Genomic DNA, 16,118 nt, shown 5'->3' with positions numbered 1-16,118 from the left:
CCTCACAGTCGAACAAGACGCTGCTGGATTTTTGGACCCGCCAGACCGGAGACACGCAAAGATAGAGACTTGTAACGACTTGTCTCACTACAGCACCTACAAAGAAGTGTAATTTCAAAGGTCACACGATCCGACATTCGCACAACAGGTTTCTCTTTCCGGTCTACAGAAATCAAACACAGATAGACAAAAGACTCAAGAACAGGACGCTTCATGCAAGTTGTAAATTTCTGGAAAATACTGGCCCCGCTGGAACAACAGAGAAATACCTGACTATACGACATGGATGCAGAACTGAACAGTCTACAACGCTATGTTTTCAATGTTCTGCATGAGGCCGCACTGTCTGACAGTTGTCCTAGGCTAAGCAAAATCAGACCCAAGCAGGGAAAACATTTGACTGGTCAAAGTTATTCTTTAATATTTCTTACTGTTGATACATCTTTTCTTCCTTATACTTATAGCACCTGGAAACGTCTAGCGTTGCTATGTGGTCTCCTGTTCGTATTCCAGTTCATCAGATTAAGTACTACACCTTAAATGAATGTTATTCCGTGTTGGGGTTACTCCAGAATAACTTCTCTGAACCGTGCCATTCCTTAAACTAATGTGTTAGACTGGTTAAAGCCGCACTTTGACGTTTCTCACAGCTGATACCTTCATACGTATGCCCACTAGAAACTTTTATGGTCGTGGTTTGTTGCATTTAGTATCACATGAGAGGTGTTCAAGGCACCGCTTTCAAGAAAAATTGTTGGGAACGCTGAATTGCTCTATAGCCTAGTCCACGTGAATTTGACGATGGAGTTCACTCAAAATTCATTCCAAAACGCATTTACAGATCATGCACAAAGAATGCACAGTGAACACGTGCGGGGCCCAGTTCACGGCGGTAGCCGCTGTGCATGGCCTCATGGGCCGTGAGACAGACGTCTGCAGCTGCCTAACAAACTAGGCATTTACGGTGTCGAGCTCACAGTGACGTTGTCCCCAATACCAGCAATCAAAAACCTCGTCCTTGTACCGCAATTCTCTATCGAGCAACATCGCCCATCTAGTCCATCAAACACTCTACAGCCCGCGTCATCTAAAGGATGCTCTTTGGTGACTTCGTCTTATTCCGCTGTCCCAGAGGGATCGCACGGAGTTAGTTCACAATAAAACCTACAGAAAACTCATCCACTAGGAAAAGCTACAATATTAAAGATCTTTTAGCTGAACTGGCCATAAGACCTTGGTACTCGAAACACACAGATCCCGATGCCCCAAGTAACACAAAATGTACCATGAATATCGTGTAAGGCAACCGACACTGTGAGAAACCATTCAGAACATTATACACGCTGCTAATACTTGAAAGCGACCAAAGCATCGAAAAAAATCATGAAAAATCCCTGTGATGAAAGAAAGATCCAGCCAGAACACTGGAGGCAGCTGCGAGTGTTCACATAGGCATCAGAGGACCTACTAAGCCAGTTCGCAATTTGGCAGGTAGACGGTGCTGTGAGAAGCAGTCTGCTACCTTCCAGCCTCCCTCCCTTCCCGTAACCCTCGCACTGGATTTTTGACGCAAATATGTGCCTTACCTCACGTGTACACATGGACGAGCCGGCCGCTGTGGCCGAGAGGTTCTAGGCGCTTAGTCTGGAACCGCGCGACCGCTACGGTCGCAGATTCGAATCCTGCCTCGGGCATGGATGCGTGTGATTTCCTTAGGTTACTTAGGTTTAAGTAGTTCTAAGTTTTAGGGGACTGATGACCTCAGATGTTAAATCCCATAATGCTCAGAGCCATTTGAACCATTTGAAAATGGACGAAAGCAAATAGAAGCTGTCACTGCTCTGCAACAATAATGTATTTATACCTGCGTGTGTGGTATTTGGCCAGTGGAACCAGAGAGTTCTTCCTGAACAAAATTCCTATATAGAATATCCCACGAAGTGTTGAGAGTTCTGGCTTCAAAGACGTTCCCGAGCGCTGAGGAGAAATGTTCTTCGCAAACCGAAACATGTGTACCTTGTGATCAATAGTAAAACATCTCTGTGCTGACCCTGTGCCGGCCGCGGTGGTCTAGCGGTTCTGGCGCTGCAGTCCGGTACCGCGGGACTGCTACGGTCGCAGGTTCGAATCCTGCCTCGGGCATGGGTGTATGTGATGTCCTTAGGTTAGTTAGGTTTAAGTAGTTCTAAATTCTAGGGGACTTATGACCTAAGATGTTGAGTCCCATAGTGCTCAGAGCCATGTGCTGACCATGCCTTCCAAAATATGTATCCCTGCCTCGTATTCGTAGTGACTGAGCAAGCATATGTTTTCACATCGCTGGAATATAGTGAAAATCATGTACAACTGTATGTAAGAGACTGTATGTTTCCTCTAAGTATTCTCTCATCCGGTAAAAAAGAAAAAGACGATCTGTTATTGTCATCTTAATATCTGTCATCACAGGATTAGAATATTAAACTCATTTCACGCACCTACGAAGCCTTTTAAGGTATTCAAACAGCAGCCCACGGGAATTCTAAATATACTGTACTATGCTATGTGCGACTCTATCAGTTTCGTATATAGTTGATTTTCTTATGATGGCTGTCTCGCCTAGTGCAGCTTGGAGATCACAACCACATGTACAAGGGTGTTAATTTTTAACATTACTGCAAGAGAGCTACCAAATGTCATGAAACATCCCTCCTTAATATTATAACCCTCCAAGTGCTCTGAAATATACATCGGTATTATTGCGCAAATGTCGTGACATGGTGAACGGATTGTCTTTTCTGACATTAGACACATTCCTCCATAGCTTGTAGCAGCGCACTATAGTAAATGAAAATGTGCTTGGAAAACGTGTGTTATTTCCTAACATCCAGCGGGATAAAAGGTTGAGAACGCTACCAAAACCTTATGTCGTCTTTCCCAGAGATTTATTTTTCCATCATATATTCGAATGGAGTATGCCAGCCCGTACATCAGCATCCATATGAAGCTTTTGCTTCACATATCAGCCTCGTATAACAAACAGATGTGGGCCCATAGAATTGGTACACAACGACTATGCAGTGTCGAGCTGATTTACCGATATTACTCTTCACTAGTATGTGTCGGCATAGGAGCTATCAATGACCTAGGAGCTATAGTGCAAATTGAGAATGTATGGTGAGGTACGAAAATGGGGCTGGTTCAAATGGAATGATGAAAGCTATACAGCAAACAAATGTATATATCACGGGACAGTATTATCCTGATATTTACAACTCCTCTGGTCTGCTATGTCAGTACCTTAAGAGATTTCGTAGCTTATCGTCACAAGTGAAAAATAGGGTTAATATTCTAGTCCTGCGATGCAAGAGGTAACAGATATTAAGATGGTATGAACAGACTCTTTTTTGTTTTTTACTGGATAAGAGAATACTTAGAGGAAATATATAGTCTGTTGCATACTAATTTTCCCTATACCTTAGCCATGTGTATACGTGTGTTTGCTCAGTCACTACGAATACGATGCGGGAATATACATGTTAAAGGGGTACGCAGCTTGATATTGTTCACAAGGTAGCCATGTTTCGGTTTTTGTTTATGAAGAACTGTTTGGTTCCATTGGTCAGATTCCACACACAATTAAAAATACGCTATTTTTGCAGAGTAGCGATAGATACTATTTGCTTTGGTCCATATGTACACGTGAGGTTAAGTGATTATTTGTGTCAAGATCATGCAGAATGGACTACATCAACAAAGAAACCTGCGCGAGGATCAGGAGACGCGAAGGAGGGAGAAGAATGGAAGGCTGCTTCTCTCTGCATCTTGTACACGTGGAATGTGAACTTGCTTAGCTGCTCCTCTTATGTCTGCACTCCTCTGGCTGAAAGGCTTTTTTTTATTACAGTGATTGTTCGCGATTTTCTCAATCCTTTCGTTGCTTTCAAATATGAGCATTGTGTATAATGCTCTGGATGGTTTCTCACCACAATTTAGAGTAGTGGTTATCTTATAAGTTGTTTATGGTGCATTTTCTGTCACTTGGGGCACAGTGATCTCTGTGTTTAGAGCACGAAGATTGTTTTCGAATTCAGTTATAAGATATGTAATATTATAGGTTTTCCTTGTGGAGGTTTTAAAAGGCAGTGTTGTGAATTAACTCTCTGCGAACCTTCAGGGACGTTGGAGCAGGACGAAGTCGCCAGAGAGCTTCGTTTAGAGCACCCGGAGTGTAAAATGTTTGGTGGAATAGGTCGGCGGTGTTTTCCAAGTTTCTTATCACTAGTCGTGCGGTATGAAGAGGAGGTTTTTGATAGCTGGTACTGGGGACCGCCTAAGTGTGGGCTCAAGCAACATACATGCCTGAGTTTTTAGCAGCTGGAGGTGTCACCCAGCAGCTGAGGTCACGCCAGGTGCCTCCACACGTGTTCACTGCGCATTCTTTGCACATGGGCTGTGAACGCGTTTAGGAAGGTTTTATGAGTGAACTCCGTTGTCAAATTCATGAGGGCTGGGCTATACAGCAATGCAGAGTTCCTGTAATTTTTTTCGAAATTAGTATTGTGAACATCTCTCATGTGGTAGTAAATCTAACCAAAAACAGACCATAAACGTTTCTGGTGGGTATAGGTACGGTCGTATCAATAGTAAGAACTGTCAAAGAGTGGGTAGAACCTGTGTAACATACTAGCTGGAGCGATGTCACGCTGTTCTGGAAAACCTTGAAATGAAATAAAGGTAGTTTAACGCGTAATACGAAATCTGACGAATGAGGGTGTTGGTCAGGATACCATTTTTCAGTGTTAAAGGTTTCCAGCAGGTATAGGTATGAGGGAGAAACAGAAGCGTAAGCAGTACGAAGTATGAAAGTGTAGCTTTCAGCAGCCTGTTTTTCCTTCATCAGCCTCATTGTACTTAGCTGAGGACCGCTATCAGATGGTACCGGCCGATCCAGAACGTTTGAAAGCACAGCGCCGTTGACCATTCAGTTCTTCATCCGTGCGAATTGTCAGGTATTTTGCTATTGTTCCAGGGGGACCATTCTTTACGAGAATACGTTTAACATCGTGCAGGACGCATTCTTTTATTGAGTATTTCGTCCATCCGTGATTGATTTCTGTAGACTGGAAACAAAAGCCTATTGTTCACCTGTGAGGTGGTGTGATCAGTGACATTATACTTCATCGTCAGGGCAGTAGCGAGGGAAAGGAAATCGTTAGAAGTCTCTCTCTGTCTCTCTTTCTCTCTCTCTCTCTCTCTCCGTGTCTGTGTGTTGTTGTTGGCCCAGCGGGTCTGAAAACTCCAGAAGCCTTTTGAACGACTTTTGAAGTATATTGCCATTCTACATTCTCATTTCTTCATCGGGTTAAGAGAACGTCAATTGTGACGTGTTACTTGCATCGAGACGGTGAAACACGTGCGGAATAGACATTTCCTGGTTCCGTATAGATGAGATTCAAAATGGTTCAAATGGCTCTGAGCACTATGGGACTTAACATCTGTGGTCATCAGTCCCCTTGAACTTAGAACTAATTAAACCTAACCAACCTAAGGACATCACACATATCCATGCCCGAGGCAGGATTCGAACCAGCGACCGTTGCAGTCGCGCGGTTCCGGACTGAGCGCCTAGAACCGCTAGACCACCGCGGCCGGCGTAGAAATGAGAGTCGCATGTGATTATTAATATTGAAACCTTAATTGACGTCGTAAATTACAAGGGTGATCTGGAATCTCTTATATCACTGACATCTTTATTTATTAAAAGTAGGAGTGGTAGTTTTCTATATTTTCGAGTTTTCACATAAAAATCTCTGCAGATGAGGTAAGTCTCTAGTTTCTCAGTGGTTTTGCAGCGCATCCCATGTAATGACTTTGTTAAAGTTTCCGCTCTCAAAGACAAATTTCCACACTTTATTTTCGGAGTTATACTAGCTCTCTGCTTTACAGTTGATATCAAAACATTTACTATTCAAAACAGTCTTGATCACGATTTATTTATCAGAATCTCCAACAGAAAGAGGTTCCTACTCAATGGTCTGAAGATGACCACAGTAGTGGTCGAAACCGGTCACCTTGATAAATAAATTGTGATCAAGACTGTTTTTAATAGTAAATGTTTATAAGACATTGATCACTGATTTTCCCGTAATGTATTCAAAAGATATCAAAACAGTCACGTAATTGGTGTGATATTGCGGCAGACCATGTGAAAATACATGAAATTCTGGAAATTTTCATATGTCAGTCGATGATTACACCATAAAAGTGTAGCAAATATCGTCGTTATGGCGTGTAAAATCGGATATTACAAATGATAACGGTTTCGAGGTACGTAAATTAATTCGTGCTTGACGAATCATTTATCATTGACAGAGATCAGAAATTAAATGTTCTTGTAAACTCTGAGTCTGGAAATGATCGCAGCTCTTTGCAGAAACCATGGCAGCCGACAGCCAATATCGTTAGCGGACACCTTTCTACCAGAGGAACCATTCAACCCTTTGTAAATCAGTTCGGGCAGAGACCCCAATCGGTAGAGGTTGTCCCGATAGTGCATCAAGACAAGGCATACAAGGGCAGTTGCTTCGTGGCCTTTAGCAATAGTGGATTACCAACCGACCTAAAGGGGAATGCCTAGTGCTACGACTATATATGGTGATTGTTCTTCTGCTTTTGGGACCTGTGTGTCTTTTCAGTGTTTGTAGGAGTGTCTCGTGGTCAGCAGCAATGTACAGAATGGAGATGTGATGATTTTGTATGGTGCAGGGTACTAATTGTGCTTACTTCAGCAACGTAGCAATATTGTATGGTGTACAAACGTTTATGGTGCTATAGCCTGGAAGAAATTGGTCTTCCCAACGAAAAATTCAAGCTTTCCTCGTCAGTAGCAGAGAAATTTTACTGAATGTCTTTGGTGATAGTTGCTGTATTTCATGATCTGTAGATCAATTTTGCGTGGTTTAACTGTCAGTGTAATATGACTGCTGTATGTTTCTTTCGATCTCTATAAAATAGTTTTCCGTTGAAATTGTTGTAATTTTTCAATTTGCAGAAAGTAGCGTACAGTGCCCCAAAACCAGTAGCAGCATTGTGATGGGGAAATTCACGATCTTGTTGGTTTGGAAAAATGTAAATTCTTTTATATGTTATTGATCTGATTTTCCCATCTGTGCTTAGACACCAGTGTGGGTTACTCATTGTAGAACTGTGCTTCGAAAACTGACGAAAATAAAAACTAAATTCCTTAACATCCCTAACTCCTGACGAAAACATAAATTAAGCCCAGTCAGCGTTACAGAAAAGTCATGAACTCTTGAGTAGCTCTAGGACTCTGCAGTTATTTTCTCTCTGACAGTACCTCCAAACAAGCAGCTGAAACTAAAACAGTTGGAGGGCAGGGGATGGCGGAATGTAAAGGGTGGCTGTTGGGTAGGTGAGTACACTCTGCTGCCTGTATTGTGGAATAGGACAGTCTGTCTTCAAATGAACATACAGAAAAGTGGGGGTGTAGGTTGGAGGGAAGTTGATGTGGCAGTGGCTGAGTGAAGAGTACAATCGAGCACCAAGATAACACCACCATGAATACATTTCCCACCACAATAAATTAATAAGTACCTTGTGTCCTTCCTCTCCTGTAGCTCAGCATGGACTGAACGTTACCCGCGTTTCTAGGGACAACGTGGTGTTGTGAGTTGGTGACATCATTGGAGTGAGAGAAGGGTGGGACATGTTACGTTTCTTAAGTGCTCCAGTTGCCCTACTTCCAGACAAAATTTTAATTTCCAGCTATGACGTCAGTGTGACATTGTCACATCTATGGCCACCATCTAGGACTCGCTATCTTGGAGAAACTTGTGAACAGTGCCAGCTGTACCACAAAGCGCCTAGCCCCATTACTCTTGCAGGCCGTATGTGGTCCAAAGCAAATATCAGTGCAGACCTGGATCGAGCATCTAAGTGAGTACCTCACATAAAGTGATGGTGAACTGAACATTTTCAGACCTGCTACACGATGGTTTTCTCTTGTCCATCTCTGGTTTTGTAGTTTTTTTTGTCCTTTCTGATCTTTATTACTCTTAATTATATTATTGAGTGTGGCCCGGGTAATCTCAAAGGTAGGAGCCCCTGCACTGAAGTATCATCAGTTTCGTAATGGCGGAAAGTGCCGGGGGTAAAATCAGTAAAGGGAGACAGAGACTTGACTTTCCCATGCACAGTCAATGGCTGTATGTTACTGTAGTTACACAGAGATGAAAAGGGTTGAATAGGCTCTACAAGTGACGAAAGCAGGATCAAATCTGTTTTCGGACGTAGGACGACAACAACCACAATCAATATTATTTTTCTTCCTCTTAGTTTTGTTATGTTTAATACTCTGTCTGTTTAAGATAGGCAATGAAGTACAACAGAACTGTGAGAAAGAAAAAGTAATGTTAAGTTTGTGGTTGATGTGGCCATGCATCCGAAAACTGATTTGATGCAGCTTGCCACACTCTCTTCACTTCTGGATAATTACTTCTAGAGGACATTAGAGGATAACATTAAACATCTCGTTAACATGTTTATTATGTCCTAATGCCCTTTAGATATGAGATTACCACGTTGTTTTGTTTGTTGGCGCAGTCTCAATAACGTTCGAATTATCAATTACGTGCACTTTTCCCCTAATTGCTGCTGTGTTCTATTTGAGGTTTTTGTTACATTTGGTTTTCGTTCTATATTCAACGTTATGAAGGCAACTTACCAAAAATTGAGAGGAGAGTATAAATATAAAAGTATCTAAATTTGCAAGCTTTCGGGGCCACTGGCTCCTTCTTCTGGCCAAAGGGTTGAACAGGAAGGAAAAGATGTGAATGACAAGTATTGGTCAGACTTAGAAAATGGAGAGAGTTCGGAAAAGTCAGCCATAATCCCGGGTCTGGTACAATGTACCAGGCGGGATGAAATGAAAGACTTATTGTATAGGTCTGCACCAGACGAGATTCGAAAACATTAGACCTTAAGGTGTAAGACAGGATAAAACGCAAGACAGAAGTTATTGCCAGACGTAGGTGAGGGGGGAGTAGGGGGCGGGGAAAAATTGAATGATCAAAGAGTGAAACACATGGAAACCTAAAAGGTAGTGAATATAGAAACAGTTACAGGAGAAATGCTGAGACCGAGGTAATTAACGTTAATTAGTGTCACATAGGTGTCGAGAACAACCAACATGTTGTAACACCAATTCCCAATACAGGAGTTCTGAGAAACTGGTGTCTGCGGGAAGAATCTACATGGCTTGTGTGATGAAACAGGCATCGAGATCAAGACAGTCATGTTGGACGGAATGCTCAGCAACAGGCCAGTATATACCCTCAGTCTGTGCCCATTCATCCTAACAGATAACTTTGTTGTAGTTATGCCTATGTAAAAGGCCGAGCAGTGTTAACATAGTAGCAGGTATATGACGTATCTCGTATCACAAATGGCTCTCCCCTTGGTAGTATATGTTTCCCCAGTTACATGGTTGGTATAGGTGTTAGCAGGAGGGTGCAAATGGCAAGTCTTACAGAGGGGACGATGGCAGGGGTAGGAGCTTTAGGGTACAGATATGTGTGCATAAGAAGCATGGGTTTGACACGGATATTGTGGAGATTGGGATGGTGACAGAAAAATTGTTCTGTGGGTGGAAAGATGTGCGGAATGGACCACATTTCAGGGCATGATTTTACGAAATCATAGCCTTGGTAAAGCAGCTGAATAATGCATTCAAGACGAGGGTAATACTGCGTGATAAGATGTGTACTTCTAAGTTGCTTTTTGGAGGGATCAGCAGTACCAGGATTGGACGTGATGCCCTGGAAAAGGTGATTTTGAACTATGCTGGTGGGGTAATCACGTCCAGTGAAAGCTGATGAGGGAATACTGATGAACTGCTGTAAAGAGCCTGCATTTGAACAAATACTTTTACCTCAAATGCCAAGACTTTATGTGAGGGAACGTTCGATATGGAAAGGATGACAACCAATGCCACTTTCCTTGACGTTAGCTCAATCGTCATCGAAGGCTAGCGGCACTTTTCTATTGATATTAAACCTACTAATAAATAAGAATACTTACGTTTTGACAGTTTCCATATTACACATATCAAGGTATTTAAATTTGAAAGCTTACGAAGCCAGTGGCTCCGTCTTCCAGCAGACGGGAAAGGAAGTGAGGTGAAGAAAAGTATTGGTGAGGTTTAGGACGTAGGGAGAATTTGGAAAAGCCGCTCCGAACCCTGGATCAGAGGAGAGTTATCGGACAGAATGGGAGGGAAACACAGGTTGTTGGGGACTGAACCGGACGAGATTTGGAATTCTGAGAGCTTAAAGGTGTAAGACAGGTTAATACACAATACAGAGATCACTGTCAAAACGTCATGCACGTGATGTGATTAGATTTTTCATCAATCCAATTACATTCTATTTCCAAAAACAGGTTCTTTTCCTTGATTTACAACATGTTACGCTGTTTCCCAAAGAACCATTCTAAAAAATTGCTTACTTTTGTCATTGTATGCCGTCTATATATAGACGTTATTTTCGAAAAATGCTGAAACTGTTGGTGAACATAATGTGATATACTTGGCTATAACTGAATAAATATCCATAATTAATGTGTATGGTTTTCTGCCTATTTCTTTCTTACTTTATATCTACTTCACATTATCGGTTTATGGTTGGAGATCAGGATATAACATTCCGTGGACACCGATGTCATCATACATGGAGCGCAAGCTCTGGTTAAGGTAGCCTGGGGAAGGAAATCGGCAGTGCCCTTTCAAAGGAACCATCCAAAAATTTATCTGAAGCCATTTGGGGAAATCACCGAAAATCTAAGTCCGCATGGCCGGATGGACATTTGTATCGTCGTTCTCCAGAACACGAGTCAAGTGTACTGACCACTGCGGTACCTTGCTGGGTATTATTCTGTGTCATCATAGATTATTTTGTAATCGAAATACGCCTGGGACTACTGTAGCCTATACCAGCTCCTCCTTACTTAATAAAAAGTCGTTAATTTCCATTTTTATTTATATTCGCTTCTTGCTAAGACTATTTTCAGTTCGCTGTTCTATGCTTCTGAAATATGTGTTTGGTGTAAATATATTAATCTCTGCAAAACCTTCTGACGTATCATATATGTAATTTCTGTAACAGTATCCAAAATTCCCTATGAGAAACCATTATCTACACCCTCTCCTGCTTTTACATTTCAATCCCCCCTTACATTACAGTTGTGGGATTTACTGACGTTTATTTTATTTCTCTTCCTTTTCACAGAAGGCTACTTCGTGATAAGAATGTTTGCTCACTGACGAGTAATTTTACAAGATTACTGTGGAATTTTTTTTATGTGTTTCAATATGGTACCTTCATAATTCATCTGAGATTTCATCAGCATCTCCAGAACTCATTTTAATTATCGTGGTTAGAATACAGTTCAGTTTTTTCCTTCGTCTCTTTATACATATGAAATAAACATTACAGTCTTTTTTGTAAAGGAATACTTATCAGAACTTGCAGATAAGATAGCCCTTTAGAGAGAGATCCGTAACGCTTATGTTCCACTGCTGACTGTTACAATAAAATTAATTTACTCTGCCACAATGAATTGAAGCGAATAGCAGTTGACTACTGTATGATTTTACAGATAGGATTACGTTAAAGTTTCGAATAATCGCAGGACAGCCATTTCTTATTACGGCGCTTCGCATCCAGCCAAAAATATCAATAAAAACGAGGCACATATGTGTGCTACCTACGTATCGAGATTCATACTTTCCCGTGCTGTTCCGACTTGGAACCCCCTACTTAATGATCAAATAGAATCGGTAGATGACACACTTATTAATCTCAGGTTGTTGATGTACTTCAGATTTTTTGTTTCTTTTAACCGTAACACTCAATTCGACAGGCAGTCACGGATTTTCTTAAATAGTTTCACAAATTCCTATACTTGTGGCAGTGGATCAATCTTACTACATGCCTATATCACGTTTGCAGTTGAAATCAAGGTCGCACATCCGTTTGTGCTTCTAGTCATACCCGAAAATATAAAAATTTTTTTCGTCTTATCAGTCTACCCTATTGTTAAAAAATTTAACAAACCTCATTTGCTTTCCACGTTTAATTAATGAACTTTTATTCCATCAGCAACAATCAAGAAAATATAGCGACAAATTCTGTTTAAGGAAATGTAAGGCCTGTGTAACGTTAGAATGTGTCACAGAATGGTATAACAACTCGATTATGAGCTTACGTGGAGTGTGAACCCTTTCTGTCAATATCAATAGTGGTCTCATCCTGCTAGAATAACATTCGTCCTGTTTCTTTCCTTCAATTTCGGTCCTCAACAGTCACTAGATAATCTCCATAGTAGCATTACAGTACTGTCATATTTGAATCGCCCATTTCGCGCCATAATTTATAAGTGAAGTATGTTGGAAAATCTGGTAGTTCACAAGAGTAGCGCTTGCGCAAAATAACGTGGCACGGGCGTAGACACGCATTCTCGTCGTCAGCGCTGGGTGATTCCACCCCATTGTTCTGAAGAGATGGCCGCCTCCTGTCACCCGCCGATTGTTCACAAGGAACGTTTAATGCACAACACAGGACTCCAATCTTCACTTATCATACCTACAGGAAATGTTCTTAACGAGGCACGTTTGGTCCATCACTATGTAGCCCTCACCACAGCCGTCACCAATTACCGCTCTGGGTACACAAATATTGGCCAAACTGTTTTGTGTGATTTCTACCTACTGCCCAGAATGTAACCCTGGCTTTGTTTACAGTACCACACAAATTGTATGTGATTTCACACTTTGTCAGAGATCGTCCATCGCTTTAGCAGCATTATTATTTATTGAGAATGATAAGATAATCAGAAATCTCCGTTTCTTTATATGAGGGACACTCTTTTCGGTCTCTTGATATGAAAAAAAGCTTGTTACGCGGAAAAATATTCGTATCCTGGTGTGCATTTGTGCCGGTCCCTTCCCAACTGCGTTTGTACCATCTTAGTATTGCTGTAGAATATGGGCACTAAACACTGATTGTGGTATAATAATTTTATGAATTTTACCCATAGTGGATGCTGTCGATCTCCGTGACTGTTCCTTTATGGGGTTGTAGAAAAATATCCGCTACCAGTCACAATATAAGGTTGTTTATTTGTCACACGACCGGTTTCGGGCTTGCGCCTATCTTCAGGTGTTTATACATTCATGTACATGTTTGTACTGTTGGAGATCACTGTATAAATACAAAAAAAATATTTTCTGGTGACTACACAGATACAAGTGGGAAATTGTAAGTGGTAAGACAGCATTTGACGAAAATATATCTGTACTTACAAAAAGATGAAGCACCATTATTACAGCTATGCTGTGGTGATAGTTTTGCCACTTAGTTACACACTTGTGGTAATTTTCACGTCCATATATCAGTTTTACCAAGTATAGCTCTAAATTACACTATTATGATGTGCACTCGTGAAATACACCGTGTGTACATACAAACATGTGGGCTGTGGTCAAAGAACTTAGATGTAGCAGATGTAAATATTTTCGTCAAATGCTGCCTTACCACTTACAATTGTCCCACTTGTATCTGTGTAGTCACCAGCAAATAATTTTTTTTGTTTTTATACAGTGATTTCCAACAGTACAAACATGTACATGAACGTATGAACACTGAAGATGGGCGCAAGCCCGAAACCGATCGTGTGACAAATAAACAACCTTTTATTGTGACTGGTAGCGGATATTTTTCTACAACCCTGTGTACTTATTTTCGTTGAAACACTTTCTATTTTGTGCCTGTGGTTTCTACAAACTTTTATCTTATCGAGTTTTATCCTCCGCCATTGTGACCGCGGTGAAAGGGTGGCTAATTGCCGGAGGCGGTGGTTTGCAGGTATCGTGGGTGTTCCGGCAGGAGGGCTCTGAGGACATGCAGCTGCTGACGGTGGGCCACGCGACGTACAGCGCCGACCAGCGCTACATGGTCGACTTCCAGTACCCCAACAACTGGCGCCTGCTGGTGCAGCGCGCCGCCATCCGCGACCAGGGCCTCTACGAGTGCCAGGTGTCGACGCACCCGCCGCGCGCCGCGCAGTCCTACCTCCTGGTCCAGAGTGAGTCAGCCTTCCTACGTTCACACTAGCTGCCACTTGCAGCTTTGTACCCTAGCGAGTAGTTGTGTTAGAAGCATCGCGTGAACGTGGTAGCTATTGAAACTTCACTGTATGTGGCAAGCTCTTCGTCCTTACACTACTGGTCATTAAAATTGCGACACCAAGAAGAAATGCAGATGATAAACGTGTATTCATTGGACAAATATATTGTAGTATAACTGACATGTGATTACATTTTCACGCAATTTGGGTGCATAGATCCTGAGAAATCTGTACCCAGAACAACCACCTCTGGCCGTAATGACGGCATTGATACGCCTGGGCATTGAGTCAAACAGAGCTTGGATGGCGTGTACAGGTACAGCTAAACATGCGGCTTCAACACGATACCACATATCATCAAGAGTAGTGACTGGTGCATTATGACGAGCCAGTTACACGGCCACCATTGACCAAACGTTTTCAGTTGGTGAGAGATCAGGAGAATGTGCTGGCCAGGGCAGCAGTCGAACATTTTCTGAATCCCGAAAGGCCCGTACAGGACATGCAACAAGCGGTCGTGCATTATCCTGCTGAAATATGGGGTTTCGCGGGGATCGAATGGATGGTAGAGCCACGGGTCGTAACAAATCTGAAATGTAACGTCTACTGTTCAAAGTGCCGTCAATGCGAACAAGAGGTGACCGAGACGAGTAACCAGTGTCACCCCATACCTTCACGCCGGGTGATACGCCAGTATGGCGATGACGAATACACGCTTCCAATGTGCGTTCACCACGATCTCGCCAAACACGGATGCGACCATCATGATGCTGTAAACAGAACCTGGATTCATCCGAAAAAATCTCGTTTTGCCATTCGTGCACCCAGGTTCGTCGTTGAGTACACCATCGCAGGCGATGCTGTCTGTGATGCAGCGTCAAAGGTAACCGCAGCCATGGCCTCCGAGCTGATAGTCCATGCTGCTGCAAACGTCGTCGAACTGTTCGAGCAAATGGTTGTTGTCTCGCAAACGCCCCCATCTGTTGGCTCAGGGATGGAGACGCGGCTGCACGATCCGTTACAAGCATGCGGATATGATGCCTGTCATCTTGACTGCTAGTGATACGAGGCCGTTGGAATTCAGCACGGCGTTCTGTATTGCCCTCCTGAACCCACCGACTCCATATTCTGCTAACGGTCATTGGATCTCGACCAACGAGAGCAGCAATGTCGCGATACGATAAACCGCAATCGTGATAGGCTACAATCCGACCTTTATCAAAGTCGGAAACGTGATGGTAGGCATTTCTCCTCCTTACACGAGGCATCACAACAACGTTTCACCAGGCAACGTCGGTCAACTGCTATTTGTGTATGAGAAATCGGTTGAAAACTTTCCTCATGTCAGCACGTCGTAGGTGTCGCCACCGGCGCCAACGTTGTGTGAATGCTCTGTAAAGCTAATTATTTGCATCTCACAGCTTCCGGTCGGTTAAGTTTCGTGTCTGTAGCACGTCATCTTCGTGGTGTAGCAATTTCAATGGTCAGTAGTGTATATAGGATGGACATGAAAATAACTTACGACGGGGCTAGTCCGGGTTGACCTAAGCCGGTAGACCATTCGTCGATCATGACAAAACTGTAGTATTTTACCTGCTTCTAGATATCACTGAGTTACTACTGCAAATGACAGTGTCATATATCACGCTGGTGGGTGTTATGAGGCGATGACGGTGGAAATATGAACTCGCCTATGGTAACGTCCTGGCCTCCTCCTGTCAATCAACTCCAAGTAACACGATTCATTTCCCGTACAGGTCCAACTGTTGGGACCAGTACGGTACGTTCTTACCTTAACAATAGGGAATTTTACGTTTCCCGCTGTCTCTATTGTCTTCGTCCATTGTGAAAGGCACTTTCTAGGATATGCAACTGTTTTAGAAATTTCCTCGTTTTTCCTGCTGCTGCTAGAACATACGTCGTATTTTCCCTCATTG

At 42.5% G+C, this 16,118-nt stretch overlaps 1 protein-coding gene across 1 annotated transcript in view; it reads left to right on the top strand.

The window, feature by feature from the left end:
• The window catches only part of LOC126095637 (uncharacterized), a 123,543-nt gene that overhangs the window by 80,598 nt on the left and 26,827 nt on the right, over positions 1–16,118 (top strand). Inside the window, exon 3 of the mRNA XM_049910399.1 lies at positions 13,920–14,139. Coding sequence (XP_049766356.1) covers positions 13,920–14,139 — 220 coding nt within the window. The remainder of the gene's footprint in view (positions 1–13,919; positions 14,140–16,118) is intronic.

Source organism: Schistocerca cancellata, chromosome 8, assembly GCF_023864275.1.
Source record: "Schistocerca cancellata isolate TAMUIC-IGC-003103 chromosome 8, iqSchCanc2.1, whole genome shotgun sequence".
Lineage (NCBI taxonomy): Eukaryota > Metazoa > Arthropoda > Insecta > Orthoptera > Acrididae > Schistocerca > Schistocerca cancellata.
The sequence above is the reverse complement of the archived record's forward strand: the minus strand, read 5'-3'. Positions and strand labels throughout refer to the sequence as shown.